At 52.5% G+C, this 21,556-nt stretch overlaps 1 protein-coding gene across 2 annotated transcripts in view; it reads right to left on the bottom strand.

Annotated features, from left to right (window-relative positions):
- The window catches only part of LOC138515681 (coagulation factor XI-like), a 328,669-nt gene extending 307,959 nt beyond the window's left edge, over positions 1-20,710 (bottom strand). Inside the window, exons 1-3 of one of the 2 annotated variants that reach the window (XM_069630352.1) lie at positions 20,625-20,710; positions 20,320-20,458; positions 10,994-11,106 (exon numbers count right to left, since the gene is read on the bottom strand). In XM_069630352.1, the coding sequence (XP_069486453.1) occupies positions 10,994-11,106; positions 20,320-20,408 (202 nt within the window). In that variant the 5' untranslated portion in view covers positions 20,409-20,458; positions 20,625-20,710. Of the gene's footprint in view, positions 1-10,993; positions 11,107-20,319 lie in introns of both variants that reach the window. The other variant, XM_069630353.1, reaches the window with a different exon arrangement.
- Positions 20,711-21,556: the final 846 nt, after the last annotated feature.

Raw genomic sequence — 21,556 nt, 5'->3', positions numbered from 1 at the left:
TTTCTGCTTGCTGTGACAGGCCCTGCTACTCTGGGTCTGAGAGGCAGATCATTCTACTTTCTGTGGCAGGTCCTGCTGCTCTGGGTCTGGGAGGCAGATCTTTCTGCTTCCTGTGACAGGCCCTGCTGCTCCAGGTAGGGGGCTGATCTTTCTGCTTGCTGTGACAGGCCCTGCTATTCTGGGAGGCAGACCTTTCTGCTCGCTGTGAGAGGCCTTGATGCTCTGAGTCTGTAGGTGGAACTTTCTGATTGCTGTGACAGGCCCCGCTGCTCTGGGTCTGGGAGGCTGATCTTTCTGCTTGCTATGACAGGCCCTGCTGCTCTAGGTCTAGGAGGCAGATCTTTCAGCTTGCTGTGACAGGCCCTGCTGCTGAGTCTGGGAGGTCAGATCTTTCTGCTTGCTGTAACAGGCCCTGCTGCTCTGGGCCTGGGAGGTTAGATCTTTCTGCTTGCTGTGACTCACCCTGCTGCTCTGGGTGTTGGAGATGGATCGTTCTGCTTGCTGTGACAGGCCCAGCTGCTCTGGGTCAGGGAGGCAGATAATTCTGCTTGCTGTAGCAGGCCCTGCTGCTCTAGGTCTGGAAGGCGGATCTTTCTACTTGCTGTGACGGGCGCTGCTGCTCTGAGTCTGGGAGGCAGATCTTTCTGTTTGCTGTGACAGGCCCTGCTGTTCTGGGTCTGGGGATGATCTTTCTGCTGGCTGTGACAGGCCCTGCTGCTCTTGGTCTGGGAGACAGATGATTCTACTTGCTATGACAGGCCCTACTGCTCTGGGAGGAAGAGCTTTCGGCTTGATGTGACAGGCCCTGCTACTGTGGGTCAGGGAGGCAGATCATTCTACTTGCTGTGACAGTGCCTGCTGCTCTGGGTCCGGGAGGCAGATCATTCTACTTGCTGTGCCAGGTGCTGCTACTTTGGGTCTGGGAGGCAGATCTTTCTGCTTGCTGTGAGAGACCCTGCTGCTCTGGGTCTGGGAGGTGGAGCTTTCTGCTTGCTGTGACAGGTCCTGCTGCTCTGGGTCTTTGAGGCAAATCTTTCTGCTTGCTGTGATGGGCCCTGCTGCTCTTGGGGCTGATGTTTCTGCTTGCTGTGACAGGCCCTGCTACTCTGGGTCTGGAAGGCAGATCATTCTACTTTCTGTGGCAGGTCCTGCTGCTCTGGGTCTGGGAGGCAGATCTTTCTGCTTGCTGTGATAGGTCCTGCTGCTCTGGGAGGCCGAGCTTTCTGCTTGCTGTGACAGGCCCTGCTGCTCTGGGCGACAGAGCTTTCTGCTTGCTGTGACAGGCCCTGCTGCTCTGGGTCTGGGGGCTGATCATTTTCTTGCTGTGAAAGGCCCTGCTGTTCTGGGAGGCAGACCTTTCTGCTCGCTGTGAGAGGCCTTGATGCTCTAAGTCTGTAGGTGGAACTTTCTGATTGCTGTGACAGGCCCCGCTGCTCTGGGTCTGGGAGGCTGATCTTTCTGCTTGCTGTGACAGGCCCTGCTGCTCTAGGTCTAAGAGGCAGATCTTTCGGCTTGCTGTGACAGGCCCTGCTGCTCTGAGTCTGGGAGGTCAGATCTTTCTGCTTGCTGTGACAGGCCCTGCTGCTCTGGGTCTGGGAGGTTAGATCTTTCTGCTTGCTGTGACACACCCTGCTGCTCTGGGTGTTGGAGACGGATCGTTCTGCTTGCTGTGACAGGCCCAGCTGCTCTGGGTCAGGGAGGCAGATAATTCTGCTTGCTGTAGCAGGCCCTGCTGCTCTAGGTCTGGAAGGTGGATCTTTCTACTTGCTGTGACAGGTGCTGCTGCTCTGAGTCTGGGAGGCAGATCTTTCTGTTTGCTGTGACAGGCCCTGCTGCTCTGGGTCTGGGGATGATCTTTCTGCTGGCTGTGACAGGCCCTGCTGCTCTTGGTCTGGGAGGCAGATGATTCTACTTGCTATGACAGGCCCTACTGCTCTGGGAGGAAGAGCTTTCGGCTTGATGTGACAGGCCCTGCTACTGTGGGTCAGGGAGGCAGATCATTCTACTTGCTGTGACAGTCCCTGCTGCTCTGGGTCTGGGAGGCAGATCATTCTACTTGCTGTGCCAGGTGCTGCTACTTTGGGTCTGGGAGGCAGTTCTTTCTGCTGGCTGTGACAGGCCCTGCTGCTCTTGGTCTGGGAGACAGATTATTGTACTTGCTGTGGCAGGCCCTTCTGCTCTTGGAGGCGGAGCTTTCTGCTTGCTGTGACAGGCCCTGCTGCTCTGGTTCTGGGAGGCAGATCATTCTATTTGCTGTGCCAGGTGCTGCTACTTTGGGTCTGGGAGGCAGTTCTTTCTGCTGGCTGTGACAGGCCCTGCTGCTCTTGGTCTGGGAGACAGATTATTGTACTTGCTGTGGCAGGCCCTTCTGCTCTCGGAGGCGGAGCTTTCTGCTTGCTGTGACAGGCCCTGTTGCTCTGGTTCTGGGAGGCAGATCATTCTATTTGCTGTGCCAGGCCCTGCTGCTTTGGGTCTGGGAGGAAGATCTTTCTGCTTGCTGTGACAGGCCCTGCTGCTCTGCGTCTGGGAGGCATATCTTTCTGCTTGCTGTAACATGCCCTGCTGTTTTGGGAGGCAGACCTTTCTGCATGCTGTGAGAGGCCTTGCTGTTCGGGGACTGTAGGTGGCTCTTTCTGCTTGCTATGACAGGCCCTGCTGCTCTGCGTCTGGGAGGTCAGTTCTTTCTGCTTGATATGACAGGCCCTGCTGCTCTTGGTCTAGGAGGCGGATCTTTCTGCTTGCTGTGACATGCCCTGCTGCTCTGGGTCTGAAAGGCAGATCTTTCTGATTGCTGTGACATGCCTGCTCTTCTGGGAGGCAGATTTCTATGCTTGCTGTAGCAGGCCCTGCTGCTCTGGGTCAGGGAGGTCAGATCTTTCTGCTTGCTGTGACACACCCTGCTGCTCTGGTTGTTGAAGACAGATATTTGTGCTTGCTATGACAGGCCCTGCTGCTCTGTGTCGGGGAGGCAGACAATTCTGCTTCCTGTGACAGGCCCTGCTGCTCTGGGTCTGGAAGGCAGATAATTCTGCTTGCTGTAGCAGGCCTTGCTTCTCTGGGTCTGGGAGGCAGATCGTTCTACTTGCAGTGACAGGCCCCGCTCCTCTGGGAAGTGGATCTTTCTTCTTTCTGTGACAGGCCTGCTGCTCTGGGTCGGGGAGGCAGATAATTCTGCTTTCTGTAGCAGGCCCTGCTGCTCTAGGTCTGGGAGGCGGATCTTTCTACTTGCCGTGACAGGCCCCGCTCCTCTGGGAGGTGGATCTTTCTGCTTGCTGTGACAGGCCTTGCTGCTCTAGGAGGCAGATCTTTCTGCTTGCTGTGACAGATGCTGTTGCTCTGAGTCTGGGATGGGGATCTTTATGCTTGCTGTGACAGGCCCTGCTGCTCCGGGTCTGGGGGATGATCTTTCTGCTGGCTGTGACAGGCCCTGCTGCTCTTGGTCTGGGAGGCAGATGATTCTACTTGCTATGACAGGCCCTGCTGCTCTGGGAGGCAGATCATTCTACTTGCTGTGACAGTCCCAGCTGCTCTGGGTCTGGGAGGCAGATCATTCTACTTGCTGTGCCAGGTGCTGCTACTTTGGGTCTGGGAGGCAGATTTTTCTGCTTGCTGTGACAGGCCCTGCTGTGCCGGGTCTGGGGGCTGGTCTTTCTGCTTACTGTTACAGGCCCTGCTGCTATGGGAGGCGGAGCTTTCTGCTTGCTGTGACAGGCCCTGCTGCTGTGGGTTTGGGAGGCAGATCCTAGTACTTCCTGTGACAGGCCCTGTTGCTCTGGTTCTGGGAGGCAGATCATTCTATTTGCTGTGCCAGGCCCTGCTGCTTTGGGTCTGGGAGGAAGATCTTTCTGCTTGCTGTGAAAGGCTCTGCTGCTCTGGGTCTTCGAGGCATATCTTTCTGCTTGCTGTGACATGCCCTGCTGTTCTGGGAGGCAGACCTTTCTGCTTGCTGTGAGAGGCCTTGCTGTTCGGGGACTGTAGGTGGCTCTTTCTGCTTGCTATGACAGGCCCTGCTGCTCTGCGTCTGGGAGGTCAGTTCTTTCTGCTTGATATGACAGGCCCTGCTGCTCTTGGTCTAGGAGGCGGATCTTTCTGCTTGCTGTGATATGCCCTGCTGTTCTGGGAGGCAGACCTTTCTACTTGCTGTGAGAGGTATTGCTGCTGTGGGACTGTAGGTGGATCTTATTGTTTGCTGTGACACACCCTGCTGCTCTGGGTGTTGGAGACTAATCGTTCTGCTTGCTGAGATAGGCCCTGCTTCTCTGGTTCTGGGAGGTCATTCTTTCTCCTTTCTGTGACAAGCCCTGCTTCTTTGGGTCAGAGAGGCAGATCTTTCTGCTTGCGTTGACATGCCCTGCTGCTCTGGGTCTGGGAGGCGGATCTTTCTGATTGCTGTGACAGGCCCTGCTGCTCTGGGTCGAGGAGGCAGATAGTTCTGCTTGCTGTGACAGGCCCCGCTCCTCTGGGAGGTGGATTTTTCTGCTTGCTGTGACGAGGCCTGCTGCTCTGTGTCTGGGAGGCAGATCTTTCTACTTGCTGTGGCAGGCCATGCTCCTCTGGGTCTGGGAGGTGGATCTTTCTGCTTGCTTCGACAAGCCCTGCTGCTCCCAGTTTGGGGGCTGATTATACTGATTGCTGTGACAGGCCTGCTCCTCTGGGAGCCGGATATTTTTGCTTGCTGTGATAGGCCCTGCTGCTCTGTGTCGGGGAGGCAGATGATTCTGCTTCCTGTGACGGGTCCTGCTGCTCTGGGTCTGGGAGGCAGATAATTCTGCTTGCTGTAGCAGGCTCTTCTGCTCTGGGTCTGGGAGGCAGATCTTTCTACTTGCAGTGACAGGCCCCGCTCCTCTGGGAGGTGGATCTTTCTGCTTGCTGTGATAGACCCTGCTGCTCTGGGTCTGGGAGGCGGAGCTTTCTGCTTGCTGTGACAGGCCCTGCTGCTCTGGGAGGCAGTCCTTTCTGCTTGCTGTGAGAGGCCTTGCTGCTCTGGGCCTGTAGGTGAAACTTTCTGCTTGCTGTGACAGGCCCCGCTGCTCTGTGTCTGGGAGGCTGATATTTCTGCTTGTTGTGATAGGCCCTGCTGCTCGTGGTGTAGGAGGTGGATCTTTCGGCTTGCTGTGACAGGCCCTGCTGCTCTCAGTCTGGGAGGTCAGATCTTTCTGCTTGCTCTGACAGGCCCTGCTGCTCTGGTTCAGGGAGATCAGATCTTTCTGCTTGCTGTGAGACACCCTGCTGCTCTGGATGTTGGAGACGGATCATTCTGCTTGCTGAGATAGGCCCTACTGCTCTGGGTCGGGGAGGCATATAATTCTTCTTGCTGTGACAGGCCCTGCTGCTCTGGGAGGCATATTATTCTACTTGATGTGACAGGTCCTGCTGCTCTGGGTCCATGAGGCAAATCTTTCTGCTTGCTGTGATGGGCCTTGCTGCTCTTGGGGCTGATGTTTCTGCTTGCTGTGACAAGCCCTGCTTCTTTGGGTCAGAGAGGCAGATCTTTCTGCTTGCTGTGACATGCCCTGCTTCTTTGGGTCAGAGAGGCAGATCTTTCTGCTTGCTGTGACAGGCCCTGCTGCTCTTGTTCGTGGAGGTAGATAGTTCTGCTTGCTGTGACAGGCCCTGCTCCTCTGGGAGGTGGATCTTTCTGCTTGCTGTGACGGACCCTGCTGCTCTGTGTCTGGGAGGCAGATCTTTGTACTTGCTGTGAAAGGCCATGCTTCTATATGTCTGGGAGGTGGATCTTTCTGCTTGCTTCGACAAGCGCTGTTGCTCCCGGTTTGGGGGCTGATCTTACTGATTGCTGTGACAGGCCTGCTCCTCTGGTAGCCGGATATTTCTGCTTGCTGTGACAGGCCCTGCTGCTGTGGGTTTTGGAGGAAGATCCTAGTACTTCCTGTGACAGGCCCTGTTGCTCTGGTTCTGGGAGGCAGATCATTCTTTTTGTTGTGACAGGCTCTGCTGCTCCGGGTCTGGGGTCTGACCATTCTGCTTGCTATGACATGCCCTCGTGTTCTGGGAGGCAGACCTTCCTGCTTGCTGAGATAGGCCCTGCTTCTCTGGGTCTGGGAGGTCATTCTTTCTTCTTGCTGTGACAGGCCCTGCTTCTTTGGGTCAGAGAGGCAGATCTTTCTGCTTGCTGTGACCTGCTGCTCTGGGTCTAGGAGGCGGATCTTTCTGATTGCTGTGACAGGCCCTGCTGCTCTGGGTCGGGGAGGCAGATAGTTCTGCTTGCTGTGACAGGCCCCGCTCCTCTGGGAGGTGGATCTTTCTGCTTGCTGTGACGGGCCCTGCTGCTCTGTGTCTGGGAGGCAGATCTTTGTACTTGCTGTGACAGGCCATACTCCTCGGGTTTGGGAGGTGGATCTTTCTGCTTGCTGTAACAGGCCCTATTGCTCTGGGAGGCAGATCTTTCTGCTTGCTGTGAAAGGCCATGCTTCTCTGCGTCTGGAAGGTGGATCTTTCTGCTTGCTTCGACAAGCCCTGCTGCTCCCGGTTTTGGGGGCTGATCTTACTGATTGCTGTGACAGGGCTGCTCCCCTGGGAGCCGGATATTTCTGCTTGCTGTGACAGGCCCTGCTGCTCTGTGTCCGGGAGGCAGATGATTCTGCTTCCTGTGACAGGCCCTGCTGCTCTGGGTCTGGGAGGCAGATAATTTTGCTTGCTGTAGCAGGCCCTGCTGCTCTGGGTCTGGGTAGCAGATCTTTCTACTTGCAGTGACAGGCCCCGCTCCTCTGAGAGGTGGATCTTTCTGCTTGCTTTGACAGGCCCGGCTGCTCTGGGTCTGAGAGGCAGATCCTTCTGCTTGCTGTGATAGACCCTGCTGCTCTGGGTCTGGGAGGAGGAGCTTTCTGCTTGCTGTGACAGGCCCTGCTGCTCTCAGAGGAAGACCTTTGTGCTTGCTGTGAGAGGCCTTGCTGCTCAGGGCCTGTAGGCGAAACTTTCTGCTTGCTGTGACAGGCCCGCAGCTCTGTGTCTGGGAGGCTGATCTTTCTGCTTGTTGTTATAGGCCCTGCTGCTTGTGGTCTAGGAGGCGGATATTTCGTCTTGCTGTGACAGGCCCTGCTGCTCTCAGTCTGGGAGGTCAGATCTTTCTGCTTGCTGTGACAGTCCCTGCTGCTCTGGGTCAGGGAGATCAGATCTTTCTGCTTGCTGTGACACACACTACTGCTCTGGATGTTGGAGACGGATCGTTCTGCTTGCTGTGATAGGCCCTGCTGCTCTGGGTTTGGGAGGCAGATCTTTCTGCTTGCTGTGACAGGCCCTGCTGTTCTGGTAGGCAGACCTTTCTGCTTGCTGTGAGCGGCCTTGCTGCTCTGGGACTGTAGGTGGATCTTTCTGCTTGCTGTGACAGGCCCTGCTGCTCTGGGTCTGGGAGGGAGATAATTCTGCTTGCTGTAGCAGGTCCTGCTGCTCTGGGTCTGTGAGGCAGATCTTTCTACTTGCAGTGACAGGCCCCGCTCCTCTGGGAGGTGGATCTTTCTGCTTGCTGTGACAGGCCCTGCTGCTCTGGGAGGCAGATCATTCTGCTTACTGTCACAGGCCGTGCTGCTCTGGCTCTGGGAGGTGGAGCTTTCTGCTTGCTGTGACAGTCCCTGCTGCTCTGGGTCTGGGAGACGGATATTTCTGCTTGCTGTGACAGGCCATGCTGCTCTGGCTCTGGGAGGCGGAGCCTTCTGCTTGCTGTGACAGGCACTGCTGCTCTGGGTCTGGGAGGCAGATTATTCTACTTACTGTGACAGGTCCTGCTGCTCTGGGTCCGTGAGGCAAATCTTTCTGCTTACTGTGATGGGCCCTGCTACTCTGGGTCTGAGAGGCAGATTATTCTACTTTCTGTGACAGGTCCTGCTGCTCTGGGTCTGGGAGGCAGATCTTTCTGCTTCCTGTGACAGGCCCTGCTGCTCCGGGTCTGGGGGCTGATCTTTCTGCTTGCTGTGACAGGCCCTGCTGTTCTGGGAGGCAGACCTTTCTGCTTGCTGTGAGAGGCCTTGCTGCTCTGGGCCTGTAGGCGAAACTTTCTGCTTGCTGTGACAGGCCCGCTGCTCTATGCCTGGGAGGCTGATCTTTCTGCTTGTTGTGCCAGGCCCTGCTGCTCGTGGTCTAGGAGGCGGATCCTTCGGCTTGCTGTGACAGGCCCTGCTGCTCTCAGTCTGGGAGGTCAGATCTTTCTGCTTGCTGTGACAGGCCCTGCAGCTCTGGATGTTGGAGACAGATCATTCTGCTTGCTGAGATAGGCCCTACTGCTCTGGGTCGGGGAAGCAGATAATTCTTCTTGCTGTAGCAGGCCCTGCTGATCTAGGTCTGGGAGGCGGATCTTTCTACTTGCTGTGACAGGCCCCGCTCCTCTGGGAGGTAGCTCTTTCTGCTTGCTGTGACAGTCCATGCTGCTCTGGGTCTGGGAGGCAGATCATTCTACTGCTGTGACAGGTGCTGCTGTTCTGGGAGGCAGAGCTTTCGGCTTGATGTGACAGGCCGTGATGCTGTGGGTCAGGGAGGAAGATCATTCTACTTGCTGTGCCAGGTGCTGCTACTTTGGGTCTGGGAGGCAGATCTTTCTGCTTGCTGTGACAGGCCCTGCTGCTCTGGGTCTGGGGGCTGGTCTTTCTGCTTACTGTGACACGCCCTGCTGCTCTTGGTCTTGGAGGCAGATCATTCTATTTGCTGTGACAGGCCCTGCTGCTCAGGGAGACAGAGCTTTCTGCTTTCTGTGACAGGCCCTGCTGCAGTGGGTTTGGGAAGCAGATCCTAGTACTTGCTGTGACAGGCCCTGATGCTCTGGTTCTGGGAGGCAGATCATTCTATTTGCTGTGACAGGCCCTTCTGCATTGGGTCTGGGAGGAAGATCTTTCTGTTTGCTCTGACAGGCCCTACTGCTCTGCGTCTGGGGGTCAGGACTTTATGCTTGCTGTGACAAGTTCTGTTGCTCCGGTGGCAGTGCTTTCTGCTTGCTGTGACAGGTCCTGCTGCTCTGGGTCTGGGAGGCAGATCATTCTACTTGCTGTGACAGGCCCTGCTGCTCTGGGTCTGGGAGGTGGATCTTTCTGCTTGCTGTGACAGGCCCTGCACTCTAGGTTTGGGAGGCAAATATTTCTGCGTGCTGTTATAGTCCCTGAAGCTCTGGGTCTGGGAGGCTGCTCTTTGTACTTGTTGTGGCAGGCCATGCTCCTCTGGGTTGGGAGGTGGATCTTCCTGCTTGTTGTGACAGGCCCTGCTGCTCTGCAAGGCGGATCTCGCTGCTTGCTGTGACAGGCCTTGCTGCTCTGGGTCTGCGAGGCAGATATTTGTGCTTGCTGTGACAGGCCTGGGAGCGGATCTTTCTGCTTGCTGTGACAGGCCATGCTACTCTGCATCTGGGAGGTGGATCTTTCTACTTGCTGTTACAGGCCCTGCTGCTCCGGGTTTGGGGGCTGATCATTCTGCTTGATGTGACTGGCCCTGCTGCTCTTGGTCTAGGAGGAAGATCATTCTACTTGCTGTGACAGACCCTGCTGCTCTGGTAGACGGAGCTTTCTTCTTTCTTTGACGGGCCCTGCTTCTCTTGGGGCTGATCTTTCTACTTGCTGTGACAGTCCCTGCCGTTCTGCTTCTGGGAGGCAGATTCTTCTACTTACTGTAACAGGTTCTGCTGTTCTGGGTCTGGGAGGTGGATCTTTCTGCTTGCTGTGACAGGCCCTGCTGCTCTGGGTCTGGGAGGCAGATCTGTCTGCTTGCTGTGATAGGTCCTGCTGCTCTGGGAGGCCGAGCTTTCTGCTTGCTGTGACAGGCCCTGCTGCTCTGGAAGGCTGAGCTATCTGCTTGCTGTGACAGGCCCTGCTGCTCTGGGTCAGAGAGGCAGATCTTTCTGCTTTCTGTGATAGGTCCTGCTGCTCTGGGTCTGGGAGGCCACCTTTCTGCTTGTTGTGACAGGCCCTGCTGCTGTGGGTCTGGTAGGCAGTTATTTCTACTTGCTCTGACAGGCCCTACTGTTCTGGGTCTGGGAGGCAGATCAAACTGCTTGCTGTGACAGGCCCTGCTGCTCCGGGTTTGGGGCTGATCATTCTGCTTGATGTGACTGGCCCTGCTGCTCTTGGTCTAGGAGGAAGATCATTCTACTTGCTGTGACAGACCCTGCTGCTCTGGTAGACGGAGCTTTCTTCTTGCTTTGACGGGCCCTGCTTCTCTTGGGGCTGATCTTTCTACTTGCTGTGACAGTCCCTGCCGTTCTGCTTCTGGGAGGCAGATCCTTCTACTTACTGTAACAGGTGCTGCTGTTCTGGGTCTGGGAGGTGGATCTTTCTGCTTGCTGTGACAGGCCCTGCTGCTCTGGGTCTGGGGGCTGATCATTTTCTTGCTGTGATAGGCCCTGCTGATCTGGGAGGCAGAGCTTTCTGCTTGTTGTGACAGGCCCTGCTGCTGTGGGTCTGGGAGGCAGTTCTTTATACTTGCTGTGACAGGCCCTGCTGCTCTGGGTCTGGGAGGCAGATCTGTCTGCTTGCTGTGATAGGCCCTGCTGCTCTGGAAGGCCGAGCTTTCTGCTTGCTGTGACAGACCCTGCTGCTCTGGAAGGCTGAGCTATCTGCTTGCTGTGACAGGCCCTGCTGCTCTGGGTCAGAGAGGCAGATCTTTCTGCTTTCTGTGATAGGTCCTGCTGCTCTGGGTCTGGGAGGCTGACCTTTCTGCTTGTTGTGACAGGCCCTGCTGCTGTGGGTCTGGTAGGCAGTTCTTTCTACTTGCTCTGACAGGTCCTACTGTTCTGGGTGGCAGATCAAACTGCTTGCTGTGACAGGCCCTGCTGCTCTGTGATTGGGAGGCAAATATTTCTGCTTGCTGTCACAGACCCTGCTGTTTTCACAGTGATTGACTCAACCTATGAATGTGTTTATATTGCTGTCACCTCTTACACATTAATTAATTCTTCTGAGAAATGTTTTGCAGGGGTATAATACTCCCTGTGCGGTGCTAAACATATAATCTGAAACATTCTGTGGGTGAGCATACAGGCCACTGACAGGCTAAGACTTACATGCTTCCTGAGTACTGCATCCCTTCTTGGTGTATCCCGATATTACCCCAGGAACGCGCACAACTTTGGGGGGGCTTGGCCGCCTCATGATGTTCTTCAAGTAGCACAGTTTGCTAGGATAGAAAGAGAATGCAACCCCAGGTCAGTACCACCAGCGGCATCAAGGAGAAAGAAGCATGATAGGATAGAAAGAAAACCACAACCCCAGGTGAGTACCACCAGCGGCATCAAGGAGAAAGAAGCATGATAGGATAGAAAGAGAATGCAACCCCAGGTCAGTACCACCAGCGGCATCAAGGAGAAAGAAGCATGATAGGATAGAAAGAAAACCACAACCCCAGGTCAGTACCACCAGCGGCATCAAGGAGAAAGAAGCATGATAGGATAGAAAGAGAATGCAACCCCAGGTCAGTACCACCAGCGGCATCAAGGAGAAAGAAGCATGATAGGATAGAAAGAAAACCACAACCCCAGGTCAGTACCACCAGCGGCATCAAGGAGAAAGAAGCATGATAGGATAGAAAGAGAATGCAACCCCAGGTCAGTACCACCAGCGGCATCAAGGAGAAAGAAGCAAGATAGGATAGATAGAAAGAAAACCACAACCCCAGGTCAGTACCACCAGCGGCATCAAGGAGAAAGAAGCATGATAGGATAGAAAGAGAATGCAACCCCAGGTCAGTACCACCAGCGGCATCAAGGAGAAAGAAGCATGATAGGATAGAAAGAGAATGCAACCCCAGGTCAGTACCACCAGCGGCATCAAGGAGAAAGAAGCAAGATAGGATAGAAAGAAAACCACAACCCCAGGTCAGTACCACCAGCGGCATCAAGGAGAAAGAAGCATGATAGGATAGAAAGAGAATGCAACCCCAGGTCAGTACCACCAGCGGCATCAAGGAGAAAGAAGCAAGATAGGATAGAAAGAAAACCACAACCCCAGGTCAGTACCACCAGCGGCATCAAGGAGAAAGAAGCATGATAGGATAGAAAGAGAATGCAACCCCAGGTCAGTACCACCAGCGGCATCAAGGAGAAAGAAGCAAGATAGGATAGAAAGAAAACCACAACCCCAGGTCAGTACCACCAGCGGCATCAAGGAGAAAGAAGCATGATAGGATAGAAAGAGAATGCAACCCCAGGTCAGTACCACCAGCGGCATCAAGGAGAAAGAAGCATGATAGGATAGAAAGAGAATGCAACCCCAGGTCAGTACCACCAGCGGCATCAAGGAGAAAGAAGCAAGATAGGATAGAAAGAAAACCACAACCCCAGGTCAGTACCACCAGCGGCATCAAGGAGAAAGAAGCATGATAGGATAGAAAGAGAATGCAACCCCAGGTCAGTACCACCAGCGGCATCAAGGAGAAAGAAGCAAGATAGGATAGAAAGAAAACCACAACCCCAGGTCAGTACCACCAGCGGCATCAAGGAGAAAGAAGCATGATAGGATAGAAAGAAAACCACAACCCCAGGTCAGTACCACCAGTGGCATCAAGGAGAAAGAAGCATGATAGGATAGAAAGAAAATGCAACCCCAGGTCAGTACTACCAGCGGCATCAAGGAGAAGGAAGCATGATAGGATAGAAAGAAAACCACAACCCCAGGTCAGTACCACCAGCGGCATCAAGGAGAAAGAAGCATGATAGGATAGAAAGAGAATGCAACCCCAGGTCAGTACCACCAGCGGCATCAAGGAGAAAGAAGCAAGATAGGATAGAAAGAAAACCACAACCCCAGGTCAGTACCACCAGCGGCATCAAGGAGAAAGAAGCATGATAGGATAGAAAGAGAATGCAACCCCAGGTCAGTACCACCAGCGGCATCAAGGAGAAAGAAGCATGATAGGATAGAAAGAGAATGCAACCCCAGGTCAGTACCACCAGCGGCATCAAGGAGAAAGAAGCAAGATAGGATAGAAAGAAAACCACAACCCCAGGTCAGTACCACCAGCGGCATCAAGGAGAAAGAAGCATGATAGGATAGAAAGAGAATGCAACCCCAGGTCAGTACCACCAGCGGCATCAAGGAGAAAGAAGCAAGATAGGATAGAAAGAAAACCACAACCCCAGGTCAGTACCACCAGCGGCATCAAGGAGAAAGAAGCATGATAGGAGAGAAAGAGAATGCAACCCCAGGTCAGTACCACCAGCGGCATCAAGGAGAAAGAAGCATGATAGGATAGAAAGAAAACCACAACCCCAGGTCAGTACCACCAGCGGCATCAAGGAGAAAGAAGCATGATAGGATAGAAAGAGAATGCAACCCCAGGTCAGTACCACCAGCGGCATCAAGGAGAAAGAAGAAAGATAGGATAGAAAGAAAACCACAACCCCAGGTCAGTACCACCAGCGGCATCAAGGAGAAAGAAGCATGATAGGATAGAAAGAGAATGCAACCCCAGGTCAGTACCACCAGCGGCATCAAGGAGAAAGAAGCATGATAGGATAGAAAGAGAATGCAACCCCAGGTCAGTACCACCAGCGGCATCAAGGAGAAAGAAGCAAGATAGGATAGAAAGAAAACCACAACCCCAGGTCAGTACCACCAGCGGCATCAAGGAGAAAGAAGCATGATAGGATAGAAAGAGAATGCAACCCCAGGTCAGTACCACCAGCGGCATCAAGGAGAAAGAAGCATGATAGGGTAGAAAGAGAATGCAACCCCAGGTCAGTACCACCAGCGGCATCAAGGAGAAAGAAGCATGATAGGATAGAAAGAAAACCACAACCCCAGGTCAGTACCACCAGGGGCATCAAGGAGAAAGAAGCATGATAGGATAGAAAGAGAATGCAACCCCAGGTCAGTACCACCAGCGGCATCAAGGAGAAAGAAGCAAGATAGGATAGAAAGAAAACCACAACCCCAGGTCAGTACCACCAGCGGCATCAAGGAGAAAGAAGCAAGATAGGATAGAAAGAGAATGCAACCCCAGGTCAGTACCACCAGGGGCATCAAGGAGAAAGAAGCATGATAGGATAGAAAGAGAATGCAACCCCAGGTCAGTACCACCAGCGGCATCAAGGAGAAAGAAGCAAGATAGGATAGAAAGAAAACCACAACCCCAGGTCAGTACCACCAGCGGCATCAAGGAGAAAGAAGCAAGATAGGATAGAAAGAAAACCACAACCCCAGGTCAGTACCACCAGCGGCATCAAGGAGAAAGAAGCATGATAGGATAGAAAGAGAATGCAACCCCAGGTCAGTACCACCAGCGGCATCAAGGAGAAAGAAGCAAGATAGGATAGAAAGAAAACCACAACCCCAGGTCAGTACCACCAGCGGCATCAAGGAGAAAGAAGCAAGATAGGATAGAAAGAAAACCACAACCCCAGGTCAGTACCACCAGCGGCATCAAGGAGAAAGAAGCATGATAGGATAGAAAGAGAATGCAACCCCAGGTCAGTACCACCAGCGGCATCAAGGAGAAAGAAGCAAGATAGGATAGAAAGAAAACCACAACCCCAGGTCAGTACCACCAGCGGCATCAAGGAGAAAGAAGCAAGATAGGATAGAAAGAAAACCACAACCCCAGGTCAGTACCACCAGCGGCATCAAGGAGAAAGAAGCAAGATAGGATAGAAAGAAAACCACAACCCCAGGTCAGTACCACCAGCGGCATCAAGGAGAAAGAAGCATGATAGGATAGAAAGAGAATGCAACCCCAGGTCAGTACCACCAGCGGCATCAAGGAGAAAGAAGCATGATAGGATAGAAAGAAAACCACAACCCCAGGTCAGTACCACCAGCGGCATCAAGGAGAAAGAAGCATGATAGGATAGAAAGAGAATGCAACCCCAGGTCAGTACCACCAGCGGCATCAAGGAGAAAGAAGCATGATAGGATAGAAAGAGAATGCAACCCCAGGTCAGTACCACCAGCGGCATCAAGGAGAAAGAAGCATGATAGGATAGAAAGAAAACCACAACCCCAGGTCAGTACCACCAGCGGCATCAAGGAGAAAGAAGCATGATAGGAGAGAATGAGAATGCAACCCCAGGTCAGTACCACCAGCGGCATCAAGGAGAAAGAAGCATGATAGGATAGAAAGAGAATGCAACCCCAGGTCAGTACCACCAGCGGCATCAAGGAGAAAGAAGCAAGATAGGATAGAAAGAAAACCACAACCCCAGGTCAGTACCACCAGGGGCATCAAGGAGAAAGAAGCATGATAGGATAGAAAGAGAATGCAACCCCAGGTCAGTACCACCAGCGGCATCAAGGAGAAAGAAGCATGATAGGATAGAAAGAAAACCACAACCCCAGGTCAGTACCACCAGCGGCATCAAGGAGAAAGAAGCAAGATAGGATAGAAAGAAAACCACAACCCCAGGTCAGTACCACCAGCGGCATCAAGGAGAAAGAAGCATGATAGGATAGAAAGAGAATGCAACCCCAGGTCAGTACCACCAGCGGCATCAAGGAGAAAGAAGCAAGATAGGATAGAAAGAAAACCACAACCCCAGGTCAGTACCACCAGCGGCATCAAGGAGAAAGAAGCATGATAGGATAGAAAGAGAATGCAACCCCAGGTCAGTACCACCAGCGGCATCAAGGAGAAAGAAGCAAGATAGGATAGAAAGAAAACCACAACCCCAGGTCAGTACCACCAGCGGCATCAAGGAGAAAGAAGCATGATAGGATAGAAAGAGAATGCAACCCCAGGTCAGTACCACCAGCGGCATCAAGGAGAAAGAAGCAAGATAGGATAGAAAGAAAACCACAACCCCAGGTCAGTACCACCAGCGGCATCAAGGAGAAAGAAGCATGATAGGATAGAAAGAGAATGCAACCCCAGGTCAGTACCACCAGCGGCATCAAGGAGAAAGAAGCATGATAGGATAGAAAGAAAACCACAACCCCAGGTCAGTACCACCAGCGGCATCAAGGAGAAAGAAGCATGATAGGATAGAAAGAGAATGCAACCCCAGGTCAGTACCACCAGCGGCATCAAGGAGAAAGAAGCAAGATAGGATAGAAAGAAAACCACAACCCCAGGTCAGTACCACCAGCGGCATCAAGGAGAAAGAAGCATGATAGGATAGAAAGAGAATGCAACCCCAGGTCAGTACCACCAGCGGCATCAAGGAGAAAGAAGCATGATAGGATAGAAAGAGAATGCAACCCCAGGTCAGTACCACCAGCGGCATCAAGGAGAAAGAAGCAAGATAGGATAGAAAGAAAACCACAACCCCAGGTCAGTACCACCAGCGGCATCAAGGAGAAAGAAGCATGATAGGATAGAAAGAGAATGCAACCCCAGGTCAGTACCACCAGCGGCATCAAGGAGAAAGAAGCATGATAGGATAGAAAGAGAATGCAACCCCAGGTCAGTACCACCAGCGGCATCAAGGAGAAAGAAGCATGATAGGATAGAAAGAAAACCACAACCCCAGGTCAGTACCACCAGCGGCATCAAGGAGAAAGAAGCATGATAGGATAGAAAGAAAACCACAACCCCAGGTCAGTACCACCAGCGGCATCAAGGAGAAAGAAGCATGATAGGATAGAAAGAGAATGCAACCCCAGGTCAGTACCACCAGCGGCATCAAGGAGAAAGAAGCATGATAGGATAGAAAGAGAATGCAACCCCAGGTCAGTACCACCAGCGGCATCAAGGAGAAAGAAGCATGATAGGATAGAAAGAGAATGCAACCCCAGGTCAGTACCACCAGCGGCATCAAGGAGAAAGAAGCATGATAGGATAGAAAGAGAATGCAACCCCAGGTCAGTACCACCAGTGGCATCAAGGAGAAAGAAGCATGATAGGATAGAAAGAAAACCACAACCCCAGGTCAGTACCACCAGCGGCATCAAGGAGAAAGAAGCATGATAGGATAGAAAGAGAATGCAACCCCAGGTCAGTACCACCAGCGGCATCAAGGAGAAAGAAGCATGATAGGATAGAAAGAGAATGCAACCCCAGGTCAGTACCACCAGCGGCATCAAGGAGAAAGAAGCATGATAGGATAGAAAGAGAATGCAACCCCAGGTCAGTACCACCAGCGGCATCAAGGAGAAAGAAGCATGATAGGATAGAAAGAGAATGCAACCCCAGGTCAGTACCACCAGCGGCTTCAAGGAGAAAGAAGCATGATAGGATAGAAAGAGAATGCAACCCCAGGTCAGTACCACCAGCGGCATCAAGGAGAAAGAAGCATGATAGGATAGAAAGAAAACCACAACCCCAGGTCAGTACCACCAGCGGCATCAAGGAGAAAGAAGCAAGATAGGATAGAAAGAAAACCACAACCCCAGGTCAGTACCACCAGCGGCATCAAGGAGAAAGAAGCAAGATAGGATAGAAAGAAAACCACAACCCCAGGTCAGTACCACCAGCGGCATCAAGGAGAAAGAAGCATGATAGGATAGAAAGAGAATGCAACCCCAGGTCAGTACCACAAGCGGCATCAAGGAGAAAGAAGCATGATAGGATATAAAGAAAACCACAATCCCAGGTCAGTACCACCAGCGGCATCAAGGAGAAAGAAGCAAGATAGGATAGAAAGAGAATGCAACCCCAGGTCAATACCACCAGGGGCATCAAGGAGAAAGAAGCATGATAGGATAGAAAGAGAATGCAACCCCAGGTCAGTACCACCAGCGGCATCAAGGAGAAAGAAGCAAGATAGGATAGAAAGAAAACCACAACCCCAGGTCAGTACCACCAGCGGCATCAAGGAGAAAGAAGCAAGATAGGATAGAAAGAAAACCACAACCCCAGGTCAGTACCACTAGCGGCATCAAGGAGAAAGAAGCAAGATAGGATAGAAAGAAAACCACAACCCCAGGTCAGTACCACCAGCGGCATCAAGGAGAAAGAAGCATGATAGGATAGAAAGAGAATGCAACCCCAGGTCAGTACCACCAGCGGCATCAAGGAGAAAGAAGCATGATAGGATAGAAAGAAAACCACAACCCCAGGTCAGTACCACCAGCGGCATCAAGGAGAAAGAAGCATGATAGGATAGAAAGAGAATGCAACCCCAGGTCAGTACCACCAGCGGCATCAAGGAGAAAGAAGCAAGATAGGATAGAAAGAAAACCACAACCCCAGGTGAGTACCACCAGCGGCATCAAGGAGAAAGAAGCATGATAGGATAGAAAGAGAATGCAACCCCAGGTCAGTACCACCAGCGGCATCAAGGAGAAGCAGGGTCCGAGTTCAGTGGAGCCGCACCTCGCAGGGGACACTGATAGGGCCAGGTCATGGAGGCACATCTAGTTCCCATTCATGCAGACCTTAAGACACCAAACACTAGCGCTGCTACACGTGCTATCATGACAAGCACCTGTTACACACGACAAACCATTTCTATGATTATGAAGAAAGTCCATGTGCAGCACCTCAGCTGCTTGAGAAGATGAGAGAGAGAGAGAGAGAGAGAGAGCTGGAGTAGAACTCGGCACTTTCCCCCAAAAGGTACATGGTACAAACCGGTTTTCCTGATTTCTTTGCCCCAATCTACCAAATACATGTTAAAGCGGGGTAGATGGGAGGCAGAAGGCCGATCGTGGCCTGGGCTTCACAGAAGTCTTTGTTTGGGGAACTGTATGAGGGAATACAGGCAAATAATAGCCTGTTACCTGTGATGGTTCTCGTTCAGGAGGCTCTATAAACCCGTTTTAGCTCCACACAACTTTCCCAGCAGATGAGAGATACACATTTGCATATCAGTCTGATCCCACCCGCAAGACTTGTGTGAACAGGAGTAACAAGGAGGAACCCTATGGACACGATTCTGCCTTAGTTTGTCCTCTTCCTTGAGGTGTGGCTGAGATGCAGAGTCTGTCAAGGAGCTGAGGGCAAGGGCTCCTCGTCTGGATTACCCATCGAACGTGGGGGGAAACCCCAAGCATTCTACATTAGCCCCATTGGAGGAGCCCTTCTAGTGAGGAAGAATACAGAGAAATAACAGCTCAGTGCCGGACTGCATGTGTGGGCGGGACCAACCAGATATGCAAATTGACATTCCTCCTCTGGCCAATCCCAGTGGGCTAGAGCATGGGTGCAACCCCTCCTTCCCGCAGAGCAGTCCATTCACGCCATGTTCATCCTTAGTGCAGAGACACGCACAGGTTTGTCGAGTTTTGAACCAGGATGGGTTGTGAGGGGTCAGGCTAAGCAAATCCTAAATGAGTCACAGTTACAAAATATGGGCCCCAGCAGGACTTATCCAAGCCTGTCTGCTGCCTTTTTGGACTACAGAAGCAACAGAACCCAGGCGGCCTCGTGTCATGTTTGGCGGTAGTTCGGCGCTTGGTCTGGCAGATACACTGCTGCATTAGAAGTGATGGTAGGCTGCGTTACTCTACATGAATTCCAGCCCATAAAACTCCATGGCAATCCGCTGCTGGTATTATCACGGTTTTTCAGCAGCAAAGCTGCAGGTTCACCTCCAACACTGTGGTCGAGGTTAATCGTCCACTCCACAGCCATACATGGCAATAAGGCGGGAACAGAATGACTGCAGCATTACCACCGCTGTTCTACCACACTGCCTTACACGTAATGAGCCTGCAGTGTTTTTTTTAATATTTTCTGCACCGCTGCCCAACTTGACATGATTTTGCCTGTGGCGTTTAATTTCTTCACAAAGTGGGACACATTACTACAATATCCAGTCATAAAAGATGGTGTGAACATACATATCACTGCTAGGAAGGATAAAGGTGTAGAAACGGCCCAACCCATGCCTCGCTTCTGACACTCAAGTGCTGGGCAGTAATACATCATAATGGCCACATAACATTCCCTTTGCCTTAACTGGGCATTTCCCTCCATAGACTGAGATGGACTTTTGCAACGTTCATTCCTTGAATCTTACAAAGGCTTGCATTCCACTGGCCCGTTTGGATTATTTCTCAAATTCATCCCACGTGAACATTTTTTTACAGACTAACCAGGCCTTTCTTCCAATCTACAATTTCCCCCCTAGATGTATACAACATTGCAACACCCAATAAATCAATCAATCGTGTTATTGATGACGAATGTATTCACAATGGCCTCTTCAGGAGGTGCTCCTTCCTCCCCAGAGCCCTTTCCTGCCACCGCTGCTTCAGCCCCACTTCACTAGCAGGTGGAATAGGACTCCTTCCGCCAAGGAGGTGCCCACCGTGATCCCAGAAAATGTCATTCAAGTGACACCCCAACCCTCCAGCTGAGATTCTGGCGAAAAGGTAGCCAGTGTTTCCAGATGTGACTCGTCCACCTTCGGCATCAGTCTCCAGCTGTTACCATCCCTCATACCCCATGACGTAAAAGCCATATCATATATGCCAAGGCTGAGCCCTCTGCCCCACCCGATGCTGGAACACTTACCTCGTTACGTTGTAGGTGAAGTACTGGCAGTCCTCGTACATAGTGCAAGCGTCCTGGCAATCTTCTGCTTTCTGGCGCTGGAGCATCATGTAGTCGTGGCCCGGAAAGTTAAAACCCTCGAAAAGTTCATCGTGACACACTGAAAATGAACCAACCAAAGAGAATCACTACCAAAGCCTTGAGCGTCGGTATACTCGTCTCTTTGTAGGACGCACCTCCCACAGACTCAAGTTTCCCTTAAAGGCATCAAACTAAATTAGCAATTTGGTGTTGGGTCCAGGTTATCGCTCCCGCCGGCCTCTAACCTGCTGATGGTCAGTCTGCGAAGCCCAGCGAAGCACTGGAGAGGACTGAAGTGATTGCTTGGTTAGAGTGCCATGTGACGGTGCTCTCTGCCAACGCCTCTAGCCTGTTGATGAGGTGTTTGCAAAGCCCAGTGACGCAGGCGAAAGGGCATTGTCTAACCTCACCATGAGTGGTTTATAAACCCCAGCGATACAGAGGAAAGGCCTGCCAGGGATAGGGTGGTGTGTGTGTCATGCCAGGGTTGTCTCTGCCCACTGTCTCTACCCTGATGGTGATGGGTGGGTTCATAAACCCCAGCGATACAGAGGAAAGCCCTGCTGGGATAGGGTTGTGTGTGTGTCATGCCAGGGTTGTCTCTGCCCACTGTCTCTACCCTGATGGTGATGGGTGGGTTCATAAACCCCAGCGATACAGAGGAAAGCCCTGCTGGGATAGGGTTGTGTGTGTGTCATGCTAGGGTTGTCTCTGCCCACTGTCTCTACCCTGCTGCTGATGGGTGGGTTTATAAACCCCAGCGATACAGAGGAAAGGCCTGCCAGGGATAGGGTTGTGTGTGTGTCATGCCAGGGTTGTCTCTGCCCACTGTCTCTACCCTGATGGTGATGGGTGGGTTCATAAACCCCAGCGATACAGAGGAAAGCCCTGCTGGGATAGGGTTGTGTGTGTGTCATGCCAGGGTTGTCTCTGCCCACTGTCTCTACCCTGATGGTGATGGGTGGGTTCATAAACCCCAGCGATACAGAGGCAAGCCCTGCTGGGATAGGGTTGTGTGTGTGTCATGCCAGGGTTGTCTCTGCCCACTGTCTCTACCCTGATGTTGATGGGTGGGTTCATAAACCCCAGCGATACAGAGGAAAGCCCTGCTGGGATAGGGTTGTGTGTGTGTCATGCTAGGGTTGTCTCTGCCCACTGTCTCTACCCTGCTGCTGAT

This window comes from Ambystoma mexicanum, chromosome 6q (genome assembly GCF_040938575.1).
Source record: "Ambystoma mexicanum isolate Mex_15411 chromosome 6q, UKY_AmexF1_1, whole genome shotgun sequence".
Lineage (NCBI taxonomy): Eukaryota > Metazoa > Chordata > Amphibia > Caudata > Ambystomatidae > Ambystoma > Ambystoma mexicanum.
The sequence above is the reverse complement of the archived record's forward strand: the minus strand, read 5'-3'. Positions and strand labels throughout refer to the sequence as shown.